This window comes from Nematolebias whitei, chromosome 23 (assembly GCF_014905685.2).
Source record: "Nematolebias whitei isolate Nwh7 chromosome 23, NemWhi1, whole genome shotgun sequence".
Lineage (NCBI taxonomy): Eukaryota > Metazoa > Chordata > Actinopteri > Cyprinodontiformes > Rivulidae > Nematolebias > Nematolebias whitei.
This window is the reverse complement of record NC_056520.1, coordinates 10,372,406-10,389,636: the sequence shown is the minus strand read 5'-3', so window position 1 is coordinate 10,389,636 and position 17,231 is coordinate 10,372,406. Positions and strand designations below refer to the sequence as shown.

At 41.3% G+C, this 17,231-nt stretch overlaps 1 protein-coding gene across 1 annotated transcript in view; it reads left to right on the top strand.

Annotated features, from left to right (window-relative positions):
- LOC119428799 (sodium-driven chloride bicarbonate exchanger) overlaps positions 1 to 17,231 on the top strand; it is a 94,560-nt gene that overhangs the window by 47,703 nt on the left and 29,626 nt on the right. Inside the window, exons 4-10 of the mRNA XM_037696478.1 lie at positions 8,801 to 8,944; positions 9,044 to 9,179; positions 9,330 to 9,490; positions 11,087 to 11,275; positions 13,245 to 13,333; positions 13,664 to 13,821; positions 13,947 to 14,034. Coding sequence (XP_037552406.1) covers positions 8,801 to 8,944; positions 9,044 to 9,179; positions 9,330 to 9,490; positions 11,087 to 11,275; positions 13,245 to 13,333; positions 13,664 to 13,821; positions 13,947 to 14,034 — 965 coding nt within the window. The remainder of the gene's footprint in view (positions 1 to 8,800; positions 8,945 to 9,043; positions 9,180 to 9,329; positions 9,491 to 11,086; positions 11,276 to 13,244; positions 13,334 to 13,663; positions 13,822 to 13,946; positions 14,035 to 17,231) is intronic.

Here is a 17,231-nt window from a genome sequence, read left to right as displayed (position 1 = left end):
GCAAATCAAACGGTCTACCAGCATTTACAATGTCAAAATAGCATTTGTATGGCGACAATAAAAGCTACTTAACTCTCATTATTATTTTCTATAATGTGCTTTCAGACTGATCAGCTTCTTATTGTTGCTTCTTGTAAGTGTTTGCAGTGTTCCTTCCAAATGTGTTTTGGGAATTAATCCAGGGTCGTAAACGAACTATGGTGTCTCCCATTGTTGTGGTTGTTGTTGAATTCCAAATGATTTGGTAATACAGTTGGGCTGACTGTCTGAGATTTGCGTTGTCACTGTTCTCCCTTGGCAGTGAGGAAACAAACACGCAAGACCTTCTTAAACCCTCCAAAAATCCTTACAGTTGTAACAATTGTGGCTATACCTAGCTACAAGGACCTAAGAGAACAGATACCAAGACTCAAATATGTTTACGGTGTTTATTTACAAAGGTGGAAAAATCATCAATTGTGCCAGGGAGGGAGCTGGAACCTTGAAGAGCAAGGAGATGGTTACTGGTCTGTTAGCAGGGGGTGATAATGTTGTTACTGCTATTTCTTGCGGGAGATGTAGAAGTCCGTTGTGGGGAGAGCTGACCCAATGGTTCCAGGGTGAAGAAGGTGCGTGTCAGAAAAAAGGTTCCAGGCAGAAGGCAGGCAAGTGGTAGGAAGGCATGGAGGCAGCTGAGGAGGCACAGGAGAGCTTGAGGTCCACAGAGGAGAATCCAGGGGACAGGAGGACGTCAGTGGTTATACTTTGAAAGCACAAAGAAATATAAAATTTGTTACTATTTAGTTTAACTCACAAGTAAATGGCTAGAACAGAACTACCATAGGCAGGTAATGCTCCAGCCCCCACTGAATATCCTCTGCAGCTGTTTATGCTCCTCATGCTCATCAAGCTGATGATCCTCAGGTGTTGATTGGTGCTCAGATGTGGCTGCAGGGAGCTGGCAGGGCAGAACTCCCACACCAGTAAGAAGTTTTTCCATTATCCAGTCTCACCATGCCTCCCTTCAGTTCCACTCATGTCTAAATAGTCTAGGTGGTTTTCCATATAACTCGAGTTCCACCTCGACATGGGCAAGATTGTCATAGTACGGCCCTCGGAAACTTCCTCAACATTATTTTCTATCCAAGGCAAACACAACACAGTAAAGGGCAAATAGATGAAAGAAAGTCACAAAACACTCACTTTCCTCTGCCACCATTACCAAAAATGTCATCGCAGAGTCAATGCCACCTTCCCTTTGCCAGTTGGCGCCTGCAAATTGAGTCCATCCTAACTCGTTCTGAGTTCTTGTCAGTCAACAAGTACTGAAACATCTGCACCTCCTCATAGCACCACAGTATTGCCATTTAATGAATATATTAAGACGGTATGTTTTAACGTAAACAAAACCAAATGCTACAGTTGTGAGGTCTTAGGGGCCGAGATGGGATAGAGGCAGGGCAGCCGACCCGGGACTCGAAAGTCCCAGGTCCAATTCCCAGCCATTCCCACATGTCGTGGTATCTCTGAGCAAGACACCTAATCCCTAGTTGCTCCCCAGGTGCTTCCATAGCTGCCCACTGTTCCACCTGTGTGTATCCCAGTTGTGATGGGTTAACTGTAGAGAACTAATTTTGCCATTGTATGGGAACATGCAATGATGACAACATAACACTTATTATTATTATGGGTATTGTGAGTTTGGTTCTCATAAATATGCTCTCTGGCCAATCATTGGCTTCTGACGTCACATCTTCAGCTCAACGTGACTTGCTTGGAACTGTGGCTGATCTGGAAGTGGTTGGGGTCACCCACTGGAAAGACTGAAGCTGTGCTGTGTCAACCCGTGTAGGGCTGAGTCAAACCCATGGAAAAAGGCCAAACAGTTTAATTTATATAAATCAAGATTCCCAGTTCCTTTGTCTGAGAAATTAGCCCAAATCATCACTCATCCACCACCACGCTTAACAGCTAGTAGGTGGTGTCTTTACTGTTAAGTTTTTTTTTGTTTTTTAGCTAACTGTGAATTGACCAAGCATTTTTAGTTTTGACTGATTTGTCCTTAAGACGCTATGATTTATAGCTCTTTTTAGGAAAAATGTGTTTCTCCATACAACCCTTCCAAACAAGTCATATTTGTTCAGTCTTTACTTATAGTTCACTTATTAACTTTAAAATGTATTTTACACACTCATACCTGCATGTACTCACTTAACCCTCCTGCTGGCTTTGGGGCAAAATGACCCCTGAAACTGAGGCCTCAGGGGTCATTTTGACTCAGGGACAGCGGGGGGGCTTTTGATGTTAAGGACCAGTGAATTGTTTTCCTCAAGTACTGTTATTGCCTCAGGGCTACATCCATTTGGTGCCACATTATGGGACTCTTATTCATCTTGCATGGTACAGGAGGCAGCTAAAGACAGAGTGTCCAATAGTCTTGTCTGTGTCCAGCCACTAAGCCGAGGGCCAGAGGGAAACAACTAGTGGTCAGGCAGCTTGGCTGCAATAAAAGAAGAGAAAGTCAGCTCAGATTATCTTCACTCCGGCACTGTGAATGCACGCTCGTATGTGTGCACGCTCACACAAACGTCAGTAAGACTGTTGCATCAAGCAACGTCCTGTAAGGGTACAACTGTCATTATCTGTATTGAACCAAAATGAAAATGACTCTAATTATAGGGGTAATCTTTCTTCAAAATCAATTTTATTCTCCTGAAGGAGGAGAAGAGGTTTTCATTAGCACATGAGCACATCAGACCCTTGAGGCACCATTTTTTTCTTAATTGATGCGTCGTGGTTCCTTTCTTAATGACATGATATCTGATCTCAGAGTCGTTTTTTTTTTTTTTTTAATTTTTACGTAACTTTTTTCTACACCTATTTCGTTTTGAACTAGGAGTAATGACAGTCATTTCACTTTCTCCCTAAGCATGAATTGGGGTCAATCTTTTTACAGAGACGGTGGATGTCAGAGTGTTCTCCTGTCTTCAGGTCTTGAAGGAAATTGGCTTGTAAACATAACCTGATTACCGGTTTCGAGGTATACCTCGGTAGGAAAAGCCTCAGAAGCCATATTACATTCTGTTACTCTTACACACACACATTTTACTTTTATATACATTTATTTTAACATTCATATCCAAAATGTTTAGCCTTCACATACATTTTAATTTTTATACATCCATTTATTTAACTTGCACACAGCTATTTTGCTAACAGACAGTTGACAGTTAATTGCAACGTTTTAAGCAATGCTTTGGGATGTGCTCAGAATATGTTGTGTGAATAACTCAGGTTAACTCAAGTTAACCTCAGGTGGAGGAGTTTAAGTATATAGGTGTCTTGTTCACCAGTGATGGCAGGATGGAGTGGAAGATGGATTGACAAAATGGGGCCTTGTCCTTGTAATGAGGGCGTTGCTTTGGTCGGTCGTGGTGAAGAAAGAGTTCAGTTGAAAGGCAAAGCTCTCGATTTTACTGGTCTATCTGCATTCAACCCTTCAACTATGGTTAAGAGGTGTGGATCATGACTGAAAGAATGAGATCTCAAATACAAATGGCCAAAATTAGCTTCCTTCCGAGGGTGGCCTGGCTCAGCTTTAGAGATAGGACAAAGAGCTCATTTTGGAGATTTTCCAGCCAAATCCCACTGGGAAGAGGCAAACTCAGAACTCGTTGGAGGGATTGTATGTCTTCTCTGGCCTGGGAACACCTTTGGATCCCCCAGGAGGAACTAGAAAGTTGGGGAGAGGGATGTCTGGGTTACTTTCCTGGACTTGGTGCTTCAGCGATCCATCTACAGATGAGCATTAGAAGTCGGAGATGGAGAATAACTCTCAGCTACTACCATACCCTGTTTCAGCTCAATTTCTGTAAAACTGCCAAAGTTAGAGCCATTTTTGTTGTTCTACGTTCAGTAAACAGTGGTGGTCATTTGAAATTGTGTGGACTCTAAAATATGTTCGATTGTAGACCCAATGAGTAGTTTCAGAAAGTTTAATTTAAATCTTCTTCAGGGCTAAACATAATAACTTGCTAATGGACAAAAAACACAAACGCATATATATCGAGATGGGCCGAGATGGGGTAGAGGTAGGTTAGCCAACCAGAAAGTGACCAGAAAGTCATGGTTCGACTCCCAGCCATTCCCACATGTCATGGTATCTCTGAGCAAGACACACAATCCCTAATTGTTCCCTGTATGTTCAGTAGCTTCCCACTGCTCCACCTGTGTATATCCCAGGTGTGATGGGTTAAATGCAAAGAACCAATTTTGTCATTGTATGGGAACATACAATGTTGACAACATATAGTGCTAGCAAAAGCATTATCATCTGCATATTGCTTTAGGCGGGCAGCACGGTGGCGCAACTGGTAGAGCTGTTGCCTCTCAGCAAGCAGGTCCCTGGTCCAAATCCCAGTCCGGGGACCTTTCTGGGTGGAGTTTGCATGTTTTCTCCGTGCATGCGTGGGTTTTCTCCGGGTACTCTGGTTTCCTCCCACAGACCAAAAACATGCATGTTAGGCTGATTGGTAACTCTAAATTGTCCCTAGGTGTGAGTGAGAGAGTGAATGTTTGTTTGTCTCGTTGGTTTCTATGTGGCCCTGTGATGGACTGGAGACCTGTCCAGGGTGTACCCCGCCCCTCGCACATTGATTGCTGGACATGGGCACCGGCGACCCCCGTGACCCAAAATGGAAGAAGCGGGTAAAAGATAAGGGTTGGATGGATGGATATTGCTTTAGGCTGCAGATGATAACTACATAGTGTTTGACAAAGCTCTTTGTTAAGTAGCCCATTGCTTTTTTTACCATCCATCCATCCGTCTATTACCTTTACCCACTTTTAGCTTTCTGTGTCACAGGGCTCACTGGTGCCCATGTCCAGCAGTCACTGTGTGAGAGATGGGGTACAACCTGGACAGGCCATCACAGGGACACATAAAGCCAACAATTCACACTGTCCCTCACACCTAGGGACAATTTAGAGTTACCAATTATCCTAACATGCAGTAATTGGGTCCATGAGTGTCTGTAACCTTTATTTTATGGGTCGCAAGCACAAACGTTTGATAATCACTGACTTAACTTCTTGAGCACTATACAATTTGATGTGTTTTTGTGGCTTAAGGAAGATTGACAATGAAATCAACATTTTTTGGTATGCATTAAACTAGGCTGGTGGTCGTTACAGGCATTTTTCAACTGAGAAGACAGAAGACTTGAGTTTTCCACTACATTTGAAGAATGCCCCTGAAAAATCCCCATTTGAAATATCAGATAGCTGGACTATTTCACTCTCAGTCCACACTACCAAAATAATGAAAACAGATTGGTGGATAAATACTTTATTGATTTCAAGGGAAATTCAAAACATCCTTTGCTGGGATGTCCTAATCACCTCAGCAAGAACAAACAAAATGTAAAGGTAGAGCTAATGAGTGAAATGGGGTTTTTGAGTCTGTATTATGGCTGCTGGTTTGCCCATATCTGCTCTGTTCTGGGTTTCCTTTGTCTCTGCATGAATATAACCCAAAATTTATTCATGGTAACCATCTTCTAATCAATCTGTGCAACACCGTCAAAAGACACAATATTATATTTTCAAACTGTTCTTGTTAGAATAAACAATGGCAGTGTGAGAATATTTTTTCACCTGGACTGGGCTGAGAGTCGTGACTGGCAACCCGTTGGTTCCTCAACAAAAATCACGACTGTAGTCTGTGTGAGTCATCCTTTCCCAATAACAAGAATAATAAAGACCATTGTTAAACTGACCAAATAAAATTTTCATCCAGCTTACAGTCCCAACAAATTTCTTACACATTGAAAAATTGTGAAGCTTTCCTAGATTGACTTATGAGGCTACTTACAGCTCAAACACAGAAAAATAAATCTGTTTAAAAATAAATGTGTACATTTCAGAAGTCTCAGGCAGTTTTAGCATACAACTCTCAGCCGTGATTAAATCTATGTTCCACCAATATTTTATGCATCAACAACTATAGAAGTATAAGACCAGGACTTGGTTTTATCTATGGCTACACGATATATCAAAAATATATTGAATATCACAAATATCAAGTGCACTATGTAATTTATTTGTACAACCAAAACAAGAGCTGTGTACATGTCCTTTGCACTAAGTTAAGCTCATTCTCGTTCTCAGCATAGTAGGATGGAATAGTAGGATGCCCCCTGGGCGTCTCCCTAGGGAGGTGCTTCAGGCATGTCAGACTGGGATGAGACCCCAGGGAAGACCCAGGACACGCTGGAGAGACTATAGCCTCTCGGTTGGCCTGGGAATGTCTTGGGGTCCTCCCAGAAGAGCTGGAAGAGGTGGCTGTGCCTCCCTGCGGCTGCATCCGTGTCCCGACTTCGAAACAAGCAGAAGATAATGGATGGATGGATGGATTGGCAGAAGTTGGACTTCACCAGGGCTGTTCCTTGTCTTAGTCTGTGGACATCATGGACAGGATATCAAGGGACAGTCAAGGAGAGGAGAACTTCTAATTTGGGAATCTCAGGGTCTCTCCTCTGCTTTTCTTAGATAATATAATTCATTTGACATCTTTATGTCTTGACCTCCGGTGTGCACTGGGTCAGTTTGCAGTTGAGTATGAAGGGGCTCCTCCAAGTCTAAAGCCATCTACTGGGAATAGGTAGAATGTGGGCAAGTTCAAGTAACTCCAAGTCTTGTTCACGAGTGATGGTGAGATGACAAGGGGGATGAATTGATAATCGAGGATCCACAGTAATGATGACAATGCTCCAGTCCGTCATAGCAAAGAAAGAAACAAGTCCAAAGGCAAAACTCTCAATTTACTCATCCATCTATGTTGCAGTATTCTGCTTATGAAGTATGAATTGTGACCGAAAGAACAAGATCCTGAATACAAGCAACCGAAACAGACTTCCTAGTAAGGTGAATAGACTCGGCGTTAAAATAAAAGTGAGGTGCTTTATGATCTTAGGGTAGTTTGGAGTAGAGACACTACTCTACATCAAAAGGATTCAGCTGAGGTGACAGGCATTTGTTCAAAATGCCTTCTTGTGGATGTTTTCTGGGGACCTCTCACTGGAAGGTGACTCTGAGGTAGACCCAGAAATCTGAAATACTCATTGATTTGGCAATTGCATATTGTTCTTATAAGTACAGCTGCAGTAGTCAATGCCGCTGTCTTGTAATCCTGAAGTTGCGAGTTGGAGCCCACGTTGCATCAGGCAGGGCATCCGGCATAAGACAATTGCCAAATCTTTCATGTGAGTTCGCTCACTGTTGTAACCACAAAAAAAGGAGCAGACGAAAGAAAACTTTTTGTTGTTCTTATATAGTGTAGCCCTAGTTTTATATTTTCTGTTTGTTAGTTCTCTTTAGTACATATTTACAATGATGCATTCAACATGTCGTTGGTCAGTTGGCTTTTCTTTTCTGACCATTTTGACCATCGCTTTCAGGTGTAGTGAGTCACGTGAGGTACGTGTCACTTGTTGTATGACAAATATATGGATATATATTTATGCATACTTTTCACGAGTTCTTCATCTTTCTGACTGTAAATGCCGTGCATTGAATTTAACACAAAATGTAACGAGAGACGTTATTACCTTTGACCCATCAAATGAATGGAATCATTTATTTTCAGAATCAAAGTTTAACATCAAACATTTACATTAATTTGGCAAAATATGAAAATAATAACAGACAGTTTCACAAATAATGAACTTCAAATCACTCGGCGGTGATTTGAGGACTTTGCTTCAGATATTTCTAAAAATATCTGCACTGATTTATGAGAGAGAGGTGAGTTTAAGAGTAAATTGAGATTTATCTTACAGAGGAAATATGTGAGGGAAATTTAATCTGTTTAACCAGAAATTGCACGCTCCGTCCGATCTCAGCTTCTCACGGTACACTTGGTCGAAATAGAACCATCTACCTGTTGATGATGAATCAGCGTCGGAGTAGTTCCTTTCTGACTCGTTTCAGCGTCTCCGTCGAGAACTACCAAACCTTCAGAGAGTCGTGCGTAGTTAGCTCAAAACAGAATTATAATCCCAAAAACCTCTGGATTCTTCATTGCTCTCTTGGACTCTTCATTGCTCTGAAACTTTCAGAACCGGCTGCACTCTCAATCTTGGAACTCCATATCACTCTCAATCTTCATCTTCCAAGAACTCTCACTCTTGGAACTCCATATCACTCCAGAACTCTCAATCTAACATGAACTGAGAAGTTGCCACATTTTATTTGGGTCGACTTCCTGTTCAATTTAGAGCTTTCTGATTCGTGGAAGGACCAGAAAGAGGAGTGGTTTTGACGTAAGGTGTTTATCAACAGTCGAGGTCAGAGAATGAAATTTGTTTTCACATACAGAAAAGATTATTGCAGCAACAGCAGACTTCGTGGAGTCAACTCTTGGTAATCTTCTGAAAAAGTTTAAACATGACATTTTTCTCGGTAAACATTTTAGTTGACCGAAAACCAACCTTTCACATACTTACGACTTGACTCATTTCAGACAGAAAATCAAGGAATGCTTATTCAGGTGATTTCTTCTTGGAGTGAGGAATAAAAATCATTACTTACTGTTTATGTAAAATAAAGATGAGTAGTTCTTTTCAACCTATAAGCATTGAGTGAACTAACACAATTTGATTATCAAAACATTTGTAAGACAGTAATGATTATAAAGAATTGTCTTTTCTGCTTGATTAATTCAAGAAAGAAAGTCATCAGATGGCCCAGACTTATTCAGATCAATGGAAATAACAGTCTCTGTCCATCTGGTAGATTTGAGGTCATCTGGTTCACTACACAGGTCATCGCACCCTCTACATCGGGGTCCATGTTCCTTTGGGTCGAAGGTCACACCGGCGTCATCGTCACCATGGACACAGACACAGGAAGAGGTCCAAGGAGAGGGACTCCACAACTGACGATGGGAGGGAATCACCCTCACACAGTATGCATCTTGTACAGTACATTTAGAAATACTGATGTCACATGATGTTCCTGTTCTTTTTGTTTTTTACTTGTTCTCCACTTCTATTTGTCTCTTCAGACACACCAGCGCAGAGGGTCCAGTTCCTGCTTGGTACAGAAGATGATGAAGAACACATCCCTCATGCCCTGTTCACGGAGATGGATGAAATCTGCCTCAAGGAGGGTGAGGATGCCGAATGGAAAGAGACAGCTAGGTATATACCACTGCTAACAACCATGGAGGCCAGGCTGGGCCAGCTGTGGTTTATCCTTTGATACACTGAGACTTTGTTCATGTCCAAAAGGGGGGTGCATCTCTTAATTTAATTGCAGACCAAAAAGCATTTTCAAACATTTGTTTGCAGATGGCTGAAGTTCGAGGAGGACGTTGAAGATGGTGGTGAGCGGTGGAGTAAACCCTACGTGGCTACTCTGTCTCTACACAGTCTGTTTGAGCTCCGCAGCTGCATCATGAACGGCATTGTCATGCTCGACATGAGGGCCAACTCTTTGGAAGAGATTGCAGGTAAACACGGTTTGCAGATTCTCTATTTTGAACTTCATCTCTCATTAGCAATACTTTGTTCTCAAGGTTCATGGAGTTGACCCTAGGATCTAAGAAAATACTTAACATTTTGTTCAAATAAATTTGGCCATTTTTATATTTTGCACTTTATTTCATTTACCTAGGCGCGTGTGATGTTGTTTATTATTTTTGAAATATTGCTGAGCTTGGCTAAAATACACCATTGGCTAAAGAACCTTCTTAAATAAGAATGTTCTTGGCAAACTAATCAGACAGCGTGGGATATGCATGGAAAATTACATTTGTATTATTTTCAGTTTGACCACTGCAAAGTATGTATGTACAAAGGATATAACTGGGACCCTGTGTACATAATTTTGTTCCACTTCATGTACCACATGTGGTGAAATGACAATAAACCTACTTGAACTTGAACTTGAACAAAGCCAACTAATGCTTTGTGTAACAACGTTCAACGATATTTCTCAAAACTGTTCTGTATTGACATTTTTATATGGACTCGCTCCCTTTGGGCTCCTGTACTATCTCATTTTTGTGCTTTTATTGGCAGTTCTTCTTCTCTTGTTTAATTGTAGCACTGTTTCATAGAGTTTAAGAAAGGATGAAGAAAGAATAGGTTTTGCAGTTTAAATTTCCTCAGAAGAGTTTGACCCCAAATCCATTGATCCATTATCTATCTAGTATCTGTTTTGCAGTTGGGTTGCATGCCCTGGGTCTTCCCCAGTGTCTCCTCCTAGTTGGACATGACTGGACAACCTGCTTGATGCCAAATTTCATCATAAAATCAATGGCAAACAAACCAAAATAACCAATTTTTGAGGCAATGGATTGCCAAAGAAAAAAAACCATTAAGCTAATGCAGTATTTTAAAGCTGATTTATTTATTATGGTCATTTCAACTTGATGGTTTAGTGGTATTTATTGACACGGTTCCAACAACCATACCATGGTTTTCCTCGTGTGCTTTTTGCATAAAATAATGTTGCTTGTTCTTAGCTTGGCGAAACACTATTTTTGATTATGTTTTTTCACCAAGTACATTCTATCTAAGAACATTATTGTCCTAATAATAATATATAGGCAAACTTGAAATATATATATATATTTGTATTTTGATAAGTTAATGTGGATGTTGTCACCATCTAGTGGTGTAGCATGGGGATTTCAGTGTTTTTGTTGTATGAACATAAAAAAGGTAAAAACTGGTTAAAAAAAATGTTTCCTTTAAAAAAAAATCAATCTATAAGGGGCCATAATAAACGACCCAAAAATTAATTTGTCCATGTTTGGAGCATAGAACTGGGACTTTATTTTTTGAAGCCAGTGAGGAATGCTTAGTTTACTGACAAAAGCAGTGTGCTGCTACATAAATCAGTTGAATTTAAACTGATTTAGTGTGATTAAATTGTCCACAGTGGGTCAGTTTTTGTTGCCCTAATCAGCTTAGCGTTTGCTGGCTGTCACGCAGAGCTAGACACTATGAGGAGAAGCTTTTGTGGATTCATAAATCAATGCAATATAAAGTTCAGAGGTAAAAACACAGTCAGTCAATCTGTTTTCTCTTTCACCTCTAAGACATGGTTCTAGATCAGCATGAGGCATCGGGAACTGTTGGCGAGGATGCCAGAAAGAGGATCCGCGAGGCGTTGCTCAAACAGCACCACCATCAAAATCAAAAGAAACTGGCCAATCGCATTCCTATTGTACGTTCCTTTGCTGATATTGGCAAGAAGCAGTCTGAGCCTCATTCCATGGACAAGAATGGTAAACATGCACACAAACGCATGTCAAGAATCTTATTTCTATATTGGTTTGTGTTTTCTGCTTAAAATTTGTTTGCTTTATCCAAAAAATATTTTTTTTTCCTTTAGAGCGCATCAGCAGAGTGTAACAGTGCAAGTGTCTGTTCAAACTTCCACAGAATTGGTGACCTCATGACCTCAGACACACCCTATGGCAAAACCACGACTAAACATCTTCGTGACTTTTAGGCAGTTGCATACATCTGCCTTCCCATTGCTTCAGAGGACATAAATCAGGAAACTTGTACAGTCAATTAGAAGTGACATCAGAGTCTAAAGACAACAGTAGCAAAGAACATAATACAGTGGATTATATCATAATAAATCGAGCTGTTCCCAAAACCCCTTTTTTTAAAAATACCGTACTAGTTTAAGCTTAATCTATAGTTGTGATCAGAAGTCAACTCATCAACTCATTTTAGGCACAAATGTCAGTAATTTTGGTTAATGATCCTTTTGATTCATCCCCCACCCACCCACCATGGTGGAATGATTATCAACGTACAACTTCAATTATTTTAAAAATCAAGAAATGTGTGCACAGGTTAGAATTTATTGTTGACTTTTTCCTATTCCACACAAGGTCAAGTCAGGCAGGAATCCCCATGGACTATGATGTTTGCAGATGACATTGAGATTTGTAGTGAGAACAAGGAACAGGTGGAAGAGAACTTGGAGAGGTGGAGGTATGCACTTGAAAGAATAGGAACGAAAGTCAGCCGTAATAAGACAGAGTACATGTGTGATGGAGAGGGAGGCCGGTGGAACAGTGAGGCTACAAGGAGCAGAGGTCACAAAGGTGCAGGACTTCAAGTACTTGGGGTCCACTGTTCAGGAAAATGGGGAATGTGGTAAAGAGGTGAAAAAGAGTGTCCAGGCCGGATGGAGTGGATGGAGAAAAGTTTCAGGAGTGATTTGTGACAAAAAGGATGTCAGCAATGGTCAAAGGAAAAGTTTACAAGACAGTGGTGAGACCAGCTATGTTGTATGGTCTGGAGCCAGTGACATGGACAAAAAGACAGGAGAAAGAATTGGAAGTGGCAGAAATGAAGATCCAACATTTTTCAGTCAGGTCATCTGGACAGTTTCTTCTTTTTTTTGTGCTAAAACGTTTCGCCTTTCAGCACAAAATAATGAGATCATCATAGGTACAGCACAGGTAGAACAACTGGGAAATAAAGTTAGAGAGGCAGACTGAGATGTATTGGACATGTCCAGAGGGACAGTGGGTATATTGGTAGAAGGATGTTACAAATGCAGCTGCCAGGAAAAGACAAAGAAGAGATCTATGGATGCAGTTAGAGAGGACATGGAGGTAGTTGGAATGAGGACAAAGGATGCAGAGTGAGATGGAGGAGGATGACTTGCTGTGGCGACCCTTGAAACGGGAAAAGCCGAAAGAAGATGAAGAAGACATATACATGTACAATGCATTATTTGTTGCCATGAACTGCACCATTGATTTAATACCCAATGTTTTATTAGGGCTCCTAAATGTCTACAGGTGTTCCCAACCCTGATCCTTGAGGAACACCATCCTGCATGTTTTAGTTGTTTCTTTCCTCCAGCACTCCTGATTTTAATTAATGTATAATTAACAGGCTTCTGCAGAACATGAGGAAGTAATTAAATCACTGAATCAGGTGTGTTGGAGCAGAGAAACAACTAAAACATGCAGGATGGTGTTCCTCAAGGACCAGGGTTGGGAACCACTGGAACATATTCATCAATATTGTCTTTTTCTCCATTGGCTAGAAATTTCAGTACTAAAGAAAGTATCTGTAAGGCCAAGTTTTGAATAACGTTTTTTCAGAGTGGATATTGACTATGTAGTCACACATTGGAGGCCATTGTCTCCTTTTTTGAGAAAACAATAGGGCAATCGGTTGAGCTTGGGTGAAAATTGATATTATTTTTCTGTTCTCTGACAGGCCAAACAGTCTCACCCCAGGCTCAGCCACCCAGCAACGAGAGCAGACAGGATGTCAGCCGAGAAAACAGCGCTGTTGACTTCAGCAAGGTGAGTGACCAGAACCACTACTGATCCAGCTGTTTATCCACGGTCAACGATAGCTGGATACCCAACGAGGGCTGTATATTTAACTAGGATTGGCTTTCATGTGAAATGGTCATCACAAACTTCTTGCAATACAAACCTAGATGTTATTTTTTTAGTTGTGTGAATCAATGTTTCAAATTTGGCTGTAAAAGGACTTTTCATTAGATTTTATATCACAACTTGTTTTTACGCTATCGTTCTTTATTCAATGCATTTTTTTAATCACACAAACATTTATACCAGTCTTTTGTCCAAATACAGTTTTGTTTATTGTCTTTTCCTGTCCAACAGATTGACCTCCACTTCATGAAGAAGATCCCTCCTGGTGCGGAGGCTTCCAACGTCTTGGTAGGAGAACTGGACTTTCTTGACCGCCCTGTAGTGGCCTTCGTCCGCCTGTCTCCTGCTGTGCTGCTCAATGGCCTGACTGAAGTTCCCATCACCACCAGGTAAACTGTAAAACCTCATGTGCCAGAAAACCCTGGAGCTATCTGACCCCAAACATTCCCCTACATGCATCACCAGAAAATAATCCATTATTTACCCAGAACCTCTTGTTCTTTTTGTTTCACAGGTTTTTGTTTATCCTCCTTGGGCCTCTGGGGAAAGGTCCACAGTATCATGAAATTGGTCGATCCATTGCTACACTGATGACTGATGAGGTAAGACCTTAGACTGTGTGTATGATAAACTAGATCTCATGATGCATGATCAATAATACAGGTAGAACAATCTAACAAAGTCAGGTCAGGAATATACTGTAGAGCAACATCATCAGTCCAGGACTCTGCGGTCTACACTCATCTCCAGGCCAGTGGTCACTTTTTCAGGGATGAAGATGTTCACATCCTTGATAGTGTAGTGAACTATCAGGTACTTGAACTAGTCCAGATATTATAACGTGTAGTGGAGCTCCGAAGCTAAGCGAAGCTAACCGACCTATCTCACTACAATAGAGAGGAACGATGGTTTGAGAGGGGATTAAAGGAAGCCATCTTCATGAAAAGAACCCATCCATCGTTGAATGGGGCGGAGGCCTCCATGTTCAACGAACCGGTTCCCCTCTTGCTGTTATTGCTAGTATCACTCAGCCCTTTGTGAATAACAAGCGGCCATCAGGGCACTAACAATTGATCGTTAGGCTGATGGTCCTCCTTCATCATGTGAACAGCTAGTTCTGGCTGTCACCAACAAACTGGTTGATCCACTATGAGAAGGTGCTATTTTTAAGACTGAGTTTGTTGCAGCTCCTAAGACTCATGAAGTCTTTGGATAAAAGACAAAAGGTTTTAACGAACAAGAATCCGTCCAGAGGACCTGACTTAACTTTGTTAGATAAAGTAGATCCGAAAACTATAACCTAGAAGTTAAAGCTGTCACAAAAGACACCCTCCTTAGAAAGGTGGTTGTAGAATGTTTCAAGTCCATGTACAGTGCCATAGAAAGTCTTCATACCCTTTCAACTTTTCCACATTTATGTTGCTCTGAATCTTTACTTTGTAGAATCTACTGCTATTGCATTTACAGCTGCAGCTCTTTTGAGATTTATCTCTACCAGCTCATCTACAGATTAAAAGTTATTAATTCTTCTTTGGAAAATAGTTCAAGCTCAGTAAGACTGGACAGAGGACATCTGTGAACAGCAATTTTCAAGCCATCCATCCATCCATTATTCCTTTTTGGGTCGTAGTGGTCACTGGTGCCCATGTTCATTGTGCAAGAGGCGAGGAACACCCTGTATAACCCACGCATGCACGGAGAGAACATTCAAACTCCATCCAGAAAGGTCCCGGGCCAGACCTTCCCAGGATTTCAACCGGCAACCTTCTCGCTGAGAGACTACAGCTCTATCAACTGAACCACTGTGCTGCCCAATTTTCAAGCCTTGCCACAAATTCTTAGTTGGATTTAGGTCTACAGTAGACTTTGACTGGGCTGTTCTAACCCATCCCTTTTTAGCTCTGGCTGGACGTTTCGAGTTGTCCTCCTAGTTTCAACTCTTACTCAGCCTCTTAACACGTTTTCTTCCAGGATTGGCTTGAATTTATATAGCTTCATTAATTTACCCATCAGCTAACTCTAACCCTGCTTTACACTTGCCTTTAACTTTATCTCTCTCTTGTCTGGTCTGTTTGTTGGTCTTCATGATGCTGTTTGATCACTAATGTTCTTTAACCTTCTTCACAGAACAACTGGATTTATACTGAGATTAAATTGCACACAGATGGACTCTATTTAGGAATTAGGTGCCTTCTGGAGGGAACTGGTTGCACTGGATTTTAGTTTTCCAAAAAAAAAGTGGGTTATATACAAATGCTTTTCCCACATTTAAAAAAAGGAGTGGGGAGTGGTGGCGCAGAGGTTAGAGAGGTGGGCTTGTGATCCGAAGATCGCCGGTTCACGCCCTGGCCCCGACAACATAAAAAAAACTGTGGGTGGGGTAGGTGAAACACCCACACTTGCCCCCACCCTCATTCGCCGCACCCTGGGCCCATGAGCAAGGCCCTTAACCCCACCATGTGCTCCCTAAACAGGTCTCTCTTGAAAATGAGTTCTCGTGGCTCAATGAGACTAACCTGGATAAATAAAGGCTAAATGAAAAAAAATATATATATGCTACTTTTGTCGTAAACGAGAGCGCTGGCTTAGATAAACCCAATGGTGCAGGCAGGAAGTCTAAGACTCGGGTGGAATATTAAATAAAGGAAGGACAGCAAGACTTACATGAATTACAAGAAGCAGACAGGGACATCACCAGTGGACAGGTTACAATGCCAGGACAAAGGACTAACAGAGAGACGCAGACTATATACAGTGACTAACGAAACAAAATACTAGCTGAAACACATCAGGGGAAATTATAAACTAGGGAACCGGGGAGTGCAGGAACAGAGACACAACACCCGATGGAGGCATACACTAGGAAAACACAAACCCTATAGAAGATAGAAACTAAGGATAGGGAGAAACACAACACAAGATGGGGTTAGACACCAGGAAACTGACCACAACCCCTACAACTTTGTGTTGGTCAATCACATTAAATTCCAGTAAACAACTTTAAAGTTAAGTTCAAGAGGTAGTATACAAATACTTTCTCAAGGCAGTGTCATCATGTCATAAATTTAGCAGAAAAAGTAAGAAAACTGAAAATTTGTGTTTGATTATTTCTTTGTTGTAACAATGCTTCTTGGCATTTTAAATTTGCTGAAGAGCCTGTTTATTTCCGCTTTAATGGTGTCTCATTTGTTAGGAAAATACACTTGCAGGTTGAGCAGCAGAGGTGACTGTGTGGGTTGCGCCCATGAAAACATTTCCTAAACTTCTCTGACTGCTTATTCTGCTACACACTCTTGGTTAGTGTTGTTTATTATATTGGATGAATAAAGTCTGAAGATAATCAAGACATATTGGCAATTTAACAATTTATTAGTTTAACAAATATGACTTAGCATATGGAAGAACCATACACAGCCATAACAGCCTGGCTCCTCCTCCTCATGCTGTTCACCAGATTAGTCACACACTCCTGTGGGATGACATCCCATTTTTCAACCAGCATTTGTTGTGTTAACCAAAGTGGCTACATTGGTCACTCTGGAATTTAAAGCATGCTCAAGCTGATCCCACAAGTGTTTGTGGGTTTCATGATCGAGACTGCCGGCAGGCCCTTTATCCTCTCTACTTCCGAATTCTGGAGGTAGTCTCTAATAAACCCCGCCCGGTGGGAGCGTGGCTGTGGAGGTATGTGAGTACATTAGTCCCTTGTTTATTGCGGGTGCTCTGTACCCAGAAGCCCCACAATAAGTGAAAAACCGCGAATAGGAATAGTAGTACAAATAGTAATTAGTAGTTTATT